This window comes from Taudactylus pleione, unplaced genomic scaffold, assembly GCF_031769625.1.
Source record: "Taudactylus pleione unplaced genomic scaffold, aTauple2 ptg000250l, whole genome shotgun sequence".
Lineage (NCBI taxonomy): Eukaryota > Metazoa > Chordata > Amphibia > Anura > Myobatrachidae > Taudactylus > Taudactylus pleione.
The window spans coordinates 2189277-2203620 of NW_028284652.1; the positions used below are offsets into that span (position 1 = coordinate 2189277).

Below are 14344 nucleotides of genomic sequence, written 5' to 3' on the forward strand. Positions count from 1 at the left end.
TATAACACCGGGACATCTGTGGAAGTGAGAAAATGCCCATTGCATCTAACATCTAACAAATAGGCATGATTTGATCCGCAGTGCCATGGAGTAGGCACCACCATTACTCTGTACATGATACCGTAAGACATGCAACTTCACTACACAGACATATTAGAGAGCTGATGTTTTTATAGGACTTAAAGTGTATTTACCTACATCTATCAATGTGCATGATGTACAAAGAGTCCTACTTGTCTGTACTTACATATATTTCTAGAAATTGGAAATAATTATGGCTGAAATGTAATTATTAGTGAAAAATGTCTTCCATTCCCTCTGTGCCATTTCCCCCTCACCCTGCATTGTAGCATGCTGGCATCTGGGATTCCAGGACGTGGGTGAGGAACATGATACCCATTGGAAGAGGGTGTAGTGCAGGGCTAATTTAACAATGGGGCAAATGGGACTACAGCCCCAGGCTGCCACATAAGAATAGGCTCATAATGATGACAACATAATGATGATCATCTGTCCACATGGTCAGTCATAAAACATAAGTATTATAATTATTTTCCTTACAAAATGATGCCATTTTTTCTACTCTTACATATTTTGGGAGACATTGGGGGTGATGGTCTATGGCAGGGTTCCCAACCACAGTCCTCAAGGCACACTAACAGTCCAGGTTTTAAGGATAACCATACTTGAGCACAGCTGACTTAGGCCCTCATTCAGAGCCGTGCGCTCTGAGCAGAGCGCATGCTCTGAATGAGGGCCGCCCTCCATAATTATGGAGCTTCCTCCTGGACGCTCGTATAGCTGTGGGTCACCACCTACAGCCTATACGAGCGTGCAGTTTGATGGCCGCGATGGTCTTGACCATCGCCACTGCGTGCCGGAGCCTGCGGTTGAGTTTTTGAACCGCAAGGCCCGGAGTGATTTTGGCTCTATCAGAGCCAAAATCACTCCCACTGACATCACTAGTGATGTCAGTGGGCCGGCTTTTGACGGTAGGCGTTCCCTTGGGAACGCCCCCGTCAGGGGGGCACGCCCCCGGCACGCCCACCAAAGGGGGCGTGCTGTCAATCAACATCGACAGCACGCCCCCTTTGATCAGACACAACGAGCGAAGGAAAGTCCTTCGCTCGTCGCGTCTGGCACATGCGCACGACGGAGCTCCCGCCGTCGTGCGCATGCGCAGTGCACAACATCGACCCACTTGCAAGCGGACAGCCGCTTGCGAGTGGGTCTGAATCAGGCCCTTAATTAGAACCTCAGTTATTTTGATTTAACCATCTGTGCTGACCAATGGATATCACTAAAACCAGGACTGTTAGTGTGCCTTGAGGACCGAGGTTGGGAATCACTGGTCTATGGGATGTATATGCCCACCTGGCACTGACAACACCCACACAGCACTGGTCCCACCTCCTCAGCTTCTCACAACAGCCTCTTCATCATTTTCAACTCCAGACCCATGTGACCCCTAATCCAGCCCTGGTGTAGTGTTTGCTGACGGCTGAATTCAGTCTGATTCTTGAAATGATCATTAGTAATTATGGCAGGGGCACTTTTTGTGGAGAACCAGGCAGTGAAGATTGATGTTGACTTAAATCTTACCAAGGCAGTGTGTAACCTGTGGCCCCATTGGGCTGGAAGATTTTGTTTCCAGTGTTTCCTGGTTGTCTGATATGAAATAGTCTCTTTGGCGTTCCAGTGCAATGACAGACATACTTGGTGTCCCAGCTGATAATTGGTTGAGCACCACTTAATGTCAATTTTAATGTACTGATGTGTAATTGTCTAAAAACGAAATGGAAAAAAAAAACATGATTAAGTGTTTCACAAAGAAAAAAAGGAATATGTTGTTGCTATGTTCCTGGTAACGAAAGCCATAAGCTGTCACTTTGCTATTCCCAGGCAAACAAGGCAAATGGTAAAAACGAATGTTCAAAAACCTACTCTTGGAATACTCACAACTAGACATAGAAGAGATCCTACACCAATACAACATTTGCTGTACATAATAACTTTAGTAAAACACATTTATTTAGTAAATATCATTTGTAAAATCTATGGGACTGATGTAATAGGGTGCGAGATGCAGGCACGGGCACAATACCAGCTACTCTGCCAGTACTTTTAAATGCCAATCTTTTAAGAGAATTGCAACTTTAAAAATCAGGGCAGACTTGCCAGAGTCACACACGTCTGTATCTTGCCATGTCCGCTCTGGATTTCACAAATACTGAACAACCCATTCCCTTCTCCTGTAAGCACTTTTGTGCGAGTTCGGGCTGCCATCAAGTGCGGCTTTTGTCATGATGACTCGCACCTGCGAGATCGCAAACAATTGGATTGAGCCCTTAGAGCAGGCATGTCAAACTCAAAATCCCAACCGGGCTGAATATTCAAGGTCTAAGTGCGTGAGCCTCAAGGGAAAAAATCATATACAATTTTGAAAGGTTTATTATTAAGAAAATCCAACAATAAAGTTTAAGCAAAGAGATGTCTGGTATCGGGAAGCACCAGGCAGTACTTACAGGTGTGATATTATGAGTGACTCCGGTCTCAGCTGCGCTTGTCCTGTCCCAGCTGGCTGAGCAACAGAGATTCAGCTGGGAGAGCAGAGGTAGGCCTCGTGACGTCTCTTGCCGGCAGTGCGTTACTGCCAGAAGGCGGGCTTGCGGGAACACAGGCCCATGGTGTGTTACTGCTGAAAGGCCGGATTCTGGGAGCGCAGGAGGTTGTGGCATCTCTCCCGGGCAGCGCATCATCATGTGACAGTGTGTATTTGGGCCCACACTGTTGGTGTCATTTGTGCCGCATATTTGACAGGTCTGCCTTAGGGGGTGATCTACTACCTGTCATTTTATAGTATGTACTTAATAAATGCTTCCTTATAACTGATTGGGGAACATTCTACCCTGGCCCCTGATAAGTTCCTAGGATCAATCACCACCTACTCATTATAGCTCATATACTAGGGATGGCCATTGGGAAATAGATTGTTAGCAACTATTGATGTTTCCGATTAGATGGAGATGCTTTTTCCATTTGATGCAGAGATTGTGATTGTTGCCACCATTTCATGCTTCTTTCCGATGGTAGCTGATGTCACTCCTGCTGTGTCCTTAGAAAAGCTCTTTGCACAAACTTCAGCTGTCCACTGCGCATGCGCACCAGCATACCATCGATAGTTAAACCATAGCATAGTTAACAGCCAATGGCTACATGCCATTGCAAAGCATGATGCTATGGAGGCAATGACAATTTGATTACCCCACCAGAAGACTGCCATACCTAACATATACCATTTCCCATAGGTAGGGCATACAATCTATTTTTAAATTCGGTCATTGAATTTCTCATAAATAACTTATGTGGGAAGGAAGTCCATAGCTTAATCCCCTCACAGTATAGATTTTCTTCTTATGCCGATGGTGAAAGTGTCTGTCTTCTATTCACAACTTATCCATTGTATGGTCCTTGGTACAATATGTTAGACAAACCAATGCACTGACATAGAATATATTAATAGATGATAATTAGGGCACCTTTCCAAACCCCTCTGTTCATTGTACTAATGAAACAATTCAATTATAACCAGGAGGTGCAGCACACAAGTCTGTTTATGGAACAGCACATGGATGTAGCAGAAACACCTATGCACAATACAATTTGCAAATCATGGCTGCCCTTAATGGGTGCAATGGAGTGTTAGCAAAATAAGGTTTTATTTGCAGAACTCAATATTATGTTGACTGGGAAGGGATGTGGTTGTACCTATGCAGAAGGTCTTGATTTCACAAGGGTGAGAATAACAGAAAGACAGAATAGTCAATAATTCATGAAGTAAAAGTGTGATAAGCCATTGTGCTTTATGCCATTTTACTTGTGCAAGGCATCTGCTGCGGAATTACACATTATCGCTCCTATCCAATACAGATGTATATGCGGAATCGGTATGAAAGAACGACGGAGATGCCGGCTGTCAGTGGCATCCTGATGGTTCGAACCCCGACAGGGTATCAGTAAGTAATGTTCCCGTCCTATTTACCCTTTAACCCTCCTGTTTTGTACCCCAACACCAACCTTCCCGGTAAGTGCCTAAACCCAACCCTCCCCCTTAGTGCCTAACCTCCCCACCGGTGGTGCCTGAACCTAACACACCCTGTCTGGAGCCTAACATTAAAGGCACCCCCCCCCCGCGGCTGATACTTACCTTGCCCCAGACTCCTTATGTTCGGGATGCCGGCTGCCGGGATTTCGGCATGGGCATCCCCAGTCATGTCAGGATTCTGGCGCCGGTGTCTATCGGTGATCGGGATTCCGGCGCTGGGATATTAACTACATCCTGTATATGCTGACCTGTACAGTGAGCAGTGAGTGATGCACTGTGACATACAAAGGTTGTGATTAGTTACCCACTATACGCATGAAGAAGGGACCCAAGCAAATTTTGAGTAGAAAAATTATATTTTGGATAATTATATTAGGAGTACGAAATTTCACAATGCTACAAAGGAACTCATCCTTCAAAAGTCAAATTACTAATGCATTTAGATACAGCAAATCATCTGGCATGTAGATACAAATGCTATTAGTAGAATATCAATGAAAATATACATGCATACCTGGAAGAAATAATTAAACGATCCCCTTTAAAAAGGTACAGAATATAATTGTGATGTCCAGAATATGAGTGTCTTTATTGCAGATAACAAAAATACACACACAAAATAGTGTGGTTTGTGTCTACTTGGCAACAGAGGCAAACCATAGGAGCCATTTTCTCTTTACCCATTTGCTATGGTGTTATAAAGCTGCCTATGTGACTTAGGGCTTAGCATTGACATGTAAGAGATCACTTCCAGTTGAGTGAACTTCTTGTATCAGTTTCTTCTTCTCTGGTGGTCTTTTCCCACCCCAGGCCTTCTGAAGCTGTTCTGATATCACCGCCACGTCACCGAGGTCTTTAAGATACTGGTTGTACTCTGTCATGACCTCTGCAGACAGAATGGCCAGACAGGTGTCATTCTCATTTGCCCACGCTGCTAGGAACAAACATTTTTTCTTGGCATTAAATGTCGATTTCTTCATATCTTTCTCTTCTGTCTCAAGCTTACGTGATTTTCCCAGCAGACGGTACAGGTGGGAGAGAGCAGCCAGTGAATACCTTTTGCTCCCATCGCCCAGCAGAATATTAGATGTGGCCTTTATTGCTAGACAGGCTCCACTTTCATCCCCTCCCAATAGTGGATCTGAGGCCGCACGTACAGCGCTCTTCAAAGCATGAGCTGTGGAGTTGTACACGGCCGTGGTGGTGAGAGCAGCAGACACACACAGCAAGGTTCCTGTGAAATTAAGCAAAATGTCAGTGTCACTCAGATCCCCATTGTGCTGCAGAAGGGAAAAGGCATAGCTGTACAAAACATTGACAAGGCTGTAGCGCACTAATGGGGAAGGATTACTACTGAGTGAGCTCAATGGTGGAATGGAACGTAAAAGAGAAGGAACCTGAGACACACTGGACTGGTCCACAACCCTTAGACGCTCTCTTGCAGTTACATCTTGTAGCTCATCTCTATTTGTGTCACATTCTGTCACCCTCCCCTGATAAAGACCCTGCTGATGGGTACATCCGGGCTTGTGGGCCCCGCTTTTAGCCTGCACATCTTCTGTAACCACAGTTTTCTTGTTAGGTTTATTATTAGCATCTTTACTCTCACTGCCCATGTGGGAGGAAGAGCCTGCCTGCTGCATATTCTCCAGGTAACATGACACATGCACAGTCTGCCTAGGGCACACTGTACCATGGGGGCCCCCAGGGGTGCCTGTATGTGGGTTGGAAAGAGGGAGAGTAGTTGGCTCTGCAGGACAGGGAGGTATGTCTGACTCCTCTGGTCCACAGCTTAGTAGCAGTCCATGTTTCGGGGGCTCCATTCTGTCCCGATTTTCAGAGGCTCGCTGTTTCTCTGCTGTGACTTGCTGATTGCTGTGTCCTAGGTCAGCATCATGAGGGACCATCTCATCTCCCATCAGCGCCTCTCGCAGCTCCGTTATCTTCTTAGGCCCCTCCGGCGGCAGCTCCTCACTTTCCCACCACGGCTTCCACTCAGGAACCAGACAACCGATGTCCCCGCTGTGCACCAGCCGGCGGAAGTCCTCCTTCTCCCTGGGGGTGAGGCTATCCCACAAGTCGGCATCCTCTCCACCAATCACCCCGCGTAGCCTGGGGGCAGATTCCGCCGCATCTTCCTTCTCCCGCAGTGTAAGCAGCATCTCCTCCATCCGCCTCCTCTCCCGGGGATCGGCCTCCTCCTCCCGCAGCGCCTGCAGCACTGACTCTCGGTAGAAGAGCTCAGAGCAGGCGGTGTGCCGGGGTCCCCGGTAACATGTCAGGCTGCAGTAAGGAGCGTTGCACCGCGGGCAGGTGTATTTCCCGGGGCCGGACAGGCAGAGGGAGCACAGCACGGCGACCGATCCCCCTCTCTCCCCCGTGGGCTGTATGGCCGGGGAGGGGGACGTGCTGCGGGCCGGCATGAGGAGCTCATACTGTCCCGGCACCTCCATTACAGTGTTACTGGGGAAACCGGCCGCCTGCAGGAAGTACGATACCAGCCAATCACAGGATCCTTCATCGCCCAATCAGATAACGGGAACACGACACACTGAGTCACTGCACCAATCACAGACAGAGTGCCGACCACGTGCGCTGAGCCGCCTGACCTCTGCCGGTTGTGTTGTGTATAAATCCCCTTCAATAAACTGTGCTGACCCCATGCTGTTCCTGCTCTGACCCATGCTGCTCCTGTTCCTGACCCATGCTGCTCCTGTTCTGACCCAATCTGCTCCTGCTCTGACCCATGCCGCTTCTGTTCCTGACCCATGCCGCTTCTGTTCCTGACCCATGCCGCTTCTGTTCCTGACCCATGCCGCTTCTGTTCCTGACCCATGCCGCTTCTGTTCCTGACCCATGCCGCTTCTGTTCCTGACCCATGCCGCTTCTGTTCCTGACCCATGCCGCTTCTGTTCCTGACCCATGCCGCTTCTGTTCCTGACCCATGCCGCTTCTGTTCCTGACCCATGCTGCTTCTGTTCCTGACCCATGCTGCTCCTTCTCTGACCCATGCTGCTTCTGCTCTGAATGGTTGGTTTAAACTGTCAAGGGTGATATTTCTGGTGAGTAAGAAGAATAAACTTATTTTGACCACCATAAGGGAACTCAATATCTTCAGCATAACTTGAATTGAATCCATTTATTGAGTTGATTGCATGCATGAATAGCTGTGTGTAACAAGACAAAAAAAAAAAAATGTAAATGTTAAGTGAGTTTTGTCCAGATCCATTTGCATCTTTAGTATATTAGGATCCAATCAACGGAAAATTGAAATCTGCAAATGTTTTGATGACATGTACTACAGTTTGTGCCACAGTAACAAAGGCACTGGTAATATTCTGGGCCATATGCTTAATAGTAACATCAGTATTCCAGAGCATTGGAGCAAGTCTAGGAGTTGGGAGAGTAGCAGAAGAACCTAGCACTGCCCTGGACATATACAGATGTGCCCACATACATCTTGCTTCCTTGTGCTGTAAATAGCCCTTCTAGTTGCACCAGGCCATGGCGTGATTCGGTAGCGCTGAGCATCTTTTTGCACATTTTACCTTCAGAAGCTGCTGGCACTGTAACGTAGCATTTCACATGTAGATACACCCGCAGTCGCACACAGAATTTAGGCATGGCGCATATCACTTTAATGAGCAGAAGCTGCATGTAAGTCCTTGTTGCATCACTGTGGTAAAAAGTCACATGAAAAGACGCTCGGTGCTACCGAGTCACATACAGTAATTATATTTATCGGTATGGATGGGGATTCCAGGCAACCGGAACCCCCTGCGTTTGCCTATGTGATGTGCAAGCAGCGATATGCTTACCGCGTCCCCAGTGCCTCACATGGGCTTTTATTTGTACGTTTTTACCAAACCACCTAATCGTGCATGCAAAAACATAATGAACATCGATCTAAGGCAGACGTTCCCAAACTCGGTCCCCAAGGCACACATCTAGTAGACGATTAAAAAACGACAAGCGATGCATGCTCTCGCTGGTTGTTTTAGACATCATTGGCCAAACAAGCTGTACAACCCGACGACAATGTCAGGTTGAGCATGTTAGGAGATGATTGATGTGCCTACACTGAATGACTGCTCGTTCAGTGTAGGCACAGTACAGACTGACAAACGACTGCACGATTACAATGTTGTAATTGTGCAATTTTTTTGAGGTCTTCTAGTGGATGTGTGCTTTAACGGTCCAGGTTTTAAGGATATCTGTGGTTGAGCACAGATGGTTAGCTCAAAAGACTGAGGTACTAATTAAGTCACCTTTGCCCAAGCATGGTTATCCTTAAAGCCTGGACTGTTAGGGTGCCTTGAGGACCGTGTTTGGGAACCTCTGATCTAAGGAAAGATTGATATTATTCTGCTTATTATTATCTGTATTAAATACTGACCTGGGCATCCCGTATCCATCAGAAAAGTCTATACTGGACCCCCAAGTATAATTTCAGCAAAACAAAAAATTATCACATGCTATTTTCTTTTGTTTTTTTTAAAGGGACATTTTAATGTTTGGATAAGAGACAACAGGCAAATGCCAAAATACAAATGATACAATAATAATAATAAACATTAGACATATAAGATGACATTAGAACATTTCTAAGGCACTTGTATATTATAAGGAAGTCTCATCCAGATTTTATATTTTACGGAAAAGAAAATTGTAGAGAGAAACTGAGGGATGTGGGGTGGCTGCCCACAAACATGAATGAAAGGAAAAGGGGTAGTGAGGAAAAAAGGAGGAGGGGTTCGACTCAGCTGGACAATCCCACAAATCCACTAAGGGCCTGATTCAGAGGTGGGAATAGAGAGAGATATCTCTCTCAACTGATCTTCTTGATGAAACCATGCTGCACTGCAGGTGGGGACAGATTTAAAATGTGCAGAGAGATTTAGATTTGGGAGGGAGGTGTCCAAACTGACATCTAAAGTGCAGTGTAATAATAAAGCCGTGCAGTATTTGTGAGCTACATACAAAAGCAGCCAGTATTTACCCTACATGCAAAAAAAAAATATTTACACCCCTTGCATTGCAACATGGTTTGCCCAGGTACACAGTTAAGTGCTATCTCTCTCTCTAATCCCAACTCTGAATCAGGCCCTAAGTACCGTAGCAGTCTCAAGGACATGATTGTCTATGTAAGAAAATAACAAGGGCAAATCATCAAAGTTTTCCCTACATTAATCAATTATATGCTGGTAGGATATGAAAATGAGAAGTCCATGGCTCCCATATAATGTTGAAACTCTTGGAAGAATTCTTGAGAATGCTGGTCATATATTCTATAGAGTATTTTTTTTGTTATGTTACAGCCTTATTCCAAAATGGAATAAATTCATTTTTGTCCTCAAAACCCTACACACAATACCCCATAATGACAACGTGTAAAAAGTTTTTATGAGATTTTTGCAAATTTAATAAAAATAAAAAACTTGTACATAAGTGTTCACAGCCTTTGCTCAATACTTTGTTGATGCACCTTTGGCAGCAATTACAGCCTCAAGTCTTCACCCATTCCTCTTTGCAGCACTTCTCAAGCTCCATCAGGTTGGATGGGAAGAGTCGGTGCACTGCCATTTTCAGATCTCTCCAGAGATGTTCAATCGGATTCAAGTCTGGGCTCTGGCTGGGCCACTCAAGGACATTCACAGAGTTGCTCTGAAGCCACTCCTTTGATATCTTGGCTGTGTGCTTAGTGTCATTGTCCTGCTGAAAGATGAACCATCGCCCCAGTCTGAGGTCAAGAGTGCTCTGGAGCAAGTTTTCATCCAGGATGTCTCTGTACATTGCTGCATTCATCTTTCCCTCTATCCTGACAAGTCTCCCAGTTCCTGCCGCTGAAAAACATCCCCACAGCATGATGCTGCCACCACCATGCTTCACTGTAGGGATGGTATTGGCCTGGTGATGAGCAGTGCCTGGTTTCCTCCAAACCTAACGCCTGGCATTGACGCCAAAGAGTTCAATCTTTGTCTGATCAGACCAGAAAATTTTGTTTCTTATGGTCTGAGAGTCCTTCAGGTGCATTTTGGCAAACTCCAGGCGGGCTGCCATGTGCTTTTTTACTAAGGAGTGGCTTCGGTATGGCCACTCTACCATACAGGCCTGATTGGTGGATTGCTGCAGAGATGGTTGTCCTTCTGGAAGGTTCTCCTCTCTCCACAGAGGAATGCTGTAGCTTTGACAGAATGACCATCGTGTTTTTGGTCACTTCCCTGATTAGGGCCCTTATCCCCCAATTGCTCAGTTTAGACGGACGGCCAACTCTAGGAAAAGTCCTGGTGGTTCCGAACTTCTTCCTTCTTCCATGATGGAGGCCACTGTGCTCATTGGGACCTTCAAAGCAGCAGATTTTTTTTCTGTACCCTTCCCCAGATTTGTGCCTCGACACAATCCTGTCTTGGAGGTCTGCAGACAATTGCTTGGACTTCATGCTTAGTTTGTGCTCTGACATGCCTGTCAAGTGTGGGACCTTATATAGACAGGTGTATGCCTTTCAAAATCATGTCCAATCAACTGATTTTATCACAGGTGGACTCCAATTAAGCTGTAGGAACAGCTCAAGGATGATCAGTGGAAACAGGATGCACCTGAGCTCAATTTTAAACTTCATGGCAAAGGCTGTGAATACTTATGTACACGTGATTTCTTAAGGTGCATACACACGATTTTTTAAACGATTATCGATAACGATATTGTTCAATCGTTGAAAAAATCGTTCACTTTCTGAGTTAAAATGATGAACGATTATCGTTCATGCGCATTCACATCTGTAGGTTGTAGTTCAGTCAGACTGACCAACTCAACGATTTTCAGTAAGGGAATATGCAAAAATAGTGTGTAGTTAAAAAAAAAATTCATTCATTACATTAAGTAAATGAACAATTTTAGTAAACGATTTTCGTTAATTTTTCCCTTCCGTTGTGTGTGTATGCAGCTCTAGTTTGTTTTTGTTTTTTAAATTAAATTTGCAAAATTCTCAAAAAAAACTCTTTACACGTTGTCATTATGGGGTATTGTGTGTAGAATTTTGAGGACAAAAATGAATTTATTCCATTTTGGAATAAGGCTGTAACATAACAAAATGTGGAAAAAGTGAAGCGCTGTGAATACTTTCCAGATGCACTGTAAGTAACGGTCATCCATGATGTATATTGGTCTCGAAAGTCCTAAGCGGTGTCACTTATATTAGACTTGGGAATGGCTGTCTTAATTGTGTTCAGGTGACAGGTGCTCAGGGCCAGACCAACAATGGGACCGATGTGTGCTGCTTTCAGTGAGTTCTTTCACCCACCTCTCTGAGGCTCTGCCCATTTTTGCTCCTGTGCCTGATTCCTCCCCAGACAGCTTCATGGGGTGAACCTGGGAATATTATGAAGAGTCCACAGATCCTCCTGCAATGCAGGGTAAGTATCTGGCGCAATGGGGGCTTTTTAGTGTTATATGGAAGTTGGGTATATAATAATATTATATGGGGTATTAATGTTAACTCGAGGGGGTGTATTACCATTATGGGATTGTGTACTAATTGTGTATTGGGCTATATTAAAGTTATTTGGGGGATGATGTAATGTTGTGTGGGCACATAGGGGTATTTTTTGGAGCCTGTGGAATACAGAGCACATGAAAATTATATACGAAGTGCGGAACTTGTGGCCTACAGTAAATGATCTACAATACAACATATGTATACCTACGCTTTAGTGCTTTATTAACCACTTGCCTGGCATTGTCGCATCAGATGCGACCATACCAGGCTGAGATTTCCCTGACATCGTCGCATCTGATGCGACCAGTCAGAAACGCCAGTCTCAGAGGGACCTTCCCCCAGTGCCTGCTGATCGCTGCTGTGCACAGTGATCAGGCACTCCGGCGCGCCCCCCCCCCTTCCCCTTCCCAGCAGTTGCAGAGAGAAGAGCAGCCACCTAGAACTGTCAGCGCTCAGTCCCCCCATCTCTGTGCGCAGACGGAAATGTATATAGTGGACACTATATAGCTGGGATGGGCATCAACCATGGATTGCTAGCAACCATCAATTGTCATGGCGCAAATTGTTTTCCCCCATCGATGGATGAGTGAGCCTCCATTTTTGATTGGTCCACAGCCCAAAGTACCCCCAGCAGCAGTGGCCGTTGATGGTACGGCTGCCCACGATAGTATAGATACGTATCGCTTTTTAAATACATAAAAATAGTTGTTTTTTTTAAATAGTATACCATTGATAGTTTAAAACCATTGATGGTATGTGCTTGATAGCAAGCACTGATGCCATCCCATCAATGGCCATTACTACAATATACCATAATAATTGCTATATTTATGGTATACTGTGTAAAAAAAAAAAAAATTAATAAAATAAGTTGGATAAGTGTTAAACAGATCTTCTTGACCTAATTCAATCTAAAAAATAAACACGACAATTTCAGAGAGGTTTTTGGAAAAAAAATGGTCAGTTAAGTGGTAAATATCTGCTGTTTGCCAATGTTTTGGTGCTTGATAACAATTGCTGCTTTGTGGATCATTTACCTTAGGCCACAAGTGCCGAACCTCTTGTTGAAATGTTATATCCATGTGGACAAAGTATTATAATTTTACTGTGAATGCCAGGCATGTTGGACTAATATATATGTGTATATATTAAAGACGAGCGGGTTCCATTTCCTGGAAGCCGCACCCTCCTGAACTTACCTTATCTGAGGAGATCCGAGTAGCTGCTCGGATCTCTGTGCCATGCTCAGATTTGAAAATGAGGCATGACATCATCCCAGCGTCAGATCCGATATAAGTCCTTCCCGCAGTGATTCGGCTTCATTTGTCACAGGACCTAAGAGGGTAGGCTAGTTAGCTTAGCTAGTAATGCTGGGCATACACTGCTAGATAAAATGCCTATCAGACACACAGACATTTTATCTAGCAGCCTGACAGCTTGCAGATATCGCAGGCATACACTGAGATATCTTAGTGTAGTGGCCCCAATATCTGCGTTCCTCCCCCAGGGAGGAGACATTTCTTCGTCCCTTCCCTGTGAGGGAACATGGGAGTTGTCTGTCGGCCACGGCTGGGCATACATTGCTTGATGCGGCCGACAACTTACAGAATATCACATCAGACGGGCATGCTGGGCGAGCTATCATGCCCGACCAATCGATATCTTAACATTGTTTGGCTGCGCACACAGTACAATTATCGGGGCGATCCGCTGATATTGGGCGTATTGTCCCGATAATTGTATAGTGTATGCCCAGCATAACTGACAGTGAGAGTCAGAATTGGGACAGGTTTAGTGACTTGTCCTTTAATCCAACATTTTAGTTAAGTAACCCAAAGGGAGATTCACAGGCAGAAAACCTTTCTAGTTTTGTTCACATCTCCATAGGGTTCGAAGTAGGTTTTCATTCCCAGATAAGTGTTATATTGGTCAAAGTACCACTATTAATGATACCAATATCTTTAAACATTGTAAAAAAAAATAAAATAGGTTTCTATTAAAAAAAAAAAAGCTTGCTTGCTGTCAATTTTTTAATACCCATTTTCCACCAAAATTCCGGGTGAGACCCGGAATTTAGTCGGTGCTGACTCGGGATATTCCAGAGTCGGCGTCGCTCACACCACAGTCGGGTCTGCATAGACCCGGCTTTTCCAGCATGAAAGTGGACGCTTGGAGATGACGTAATCTCCAAGCGCCACTGAAGCCGGACCAAGCAGCCGGCTTGCGGCGCACTGCAGGTAATAGTGACCCGGAGTGCGCCATACACACAGCAGGGTTTCACGGGCTAAGCCCGTGTTAAACCCTGCTATTTACCTGGGTTCGATTGCCGGGTCACTCGACCCGGCAATCCAACCCTCACCCCTTTTACACCAAGGAGCTGCCCGGGTTAACCCTGCAATAACCTGGGTTTTAGCTCTGGTGTAAAAGGGGTATCAATCAACAAAATACACTTTTAGTATATCAGAGTGGGAACTAATTGTGGCAAACTGTATTCATACAAGTGAAAAGACCATATATTATCTGCCAATGCTGGAGTAATCTAATGAAATGTTCAGCAAGAATCCATCATTGACACTTCTAACTAGAGATGAGCGGGTTCGGATTTGAGATCCGAACCTAGGAGATACGAGGCAGATCCGAGTCGGCTTGGGTTTTCCCGCTTGACTCGGATCTCAAAAGAGGCAAAACATCATCATCCCGCTGTCGGATTCTCGCAGGTTTTGGATTGTATAAGGTCCCACGCT

At 45.2% G+C, this 14344-nt stretch overlaps 1 protein-coding gene across 1 annotated transcript; it reads right to left on the reverse strand.

Moving 5' to 3' along the window:
• Nucleotides 1-4269: 4269 nt before the first annotated feature.
• On the reverse strand, nucleotides 4270-6619 carry ZNHIT2 (zinc finger HIT-type containing 2). Its single transcript, XM_088480133.1, has one exon. The coding sequence runs from the start codon at nucleotides 6556-6558 to the stop codon at nucleotides 4822-4824; it is 1737 nt and encodes a 578-aa protein (XP_088336259.1). The 5' UTR covers nucleotides 6559-6619; the 3' UTR covers nucleotides 4270-4821.
• Nucleotides 6620-14344: the final 7725 nt, after the last annotated feature.

Coding starts and splice junctions, on each gene's coding strand:
- ZNHIT2 (XM_088480133.1), bottom strand. CDS start 6,558: ATGGAGGTGCCGGGACAGTATGAGCTCCTCATGCCGGCCCGCAGCACG.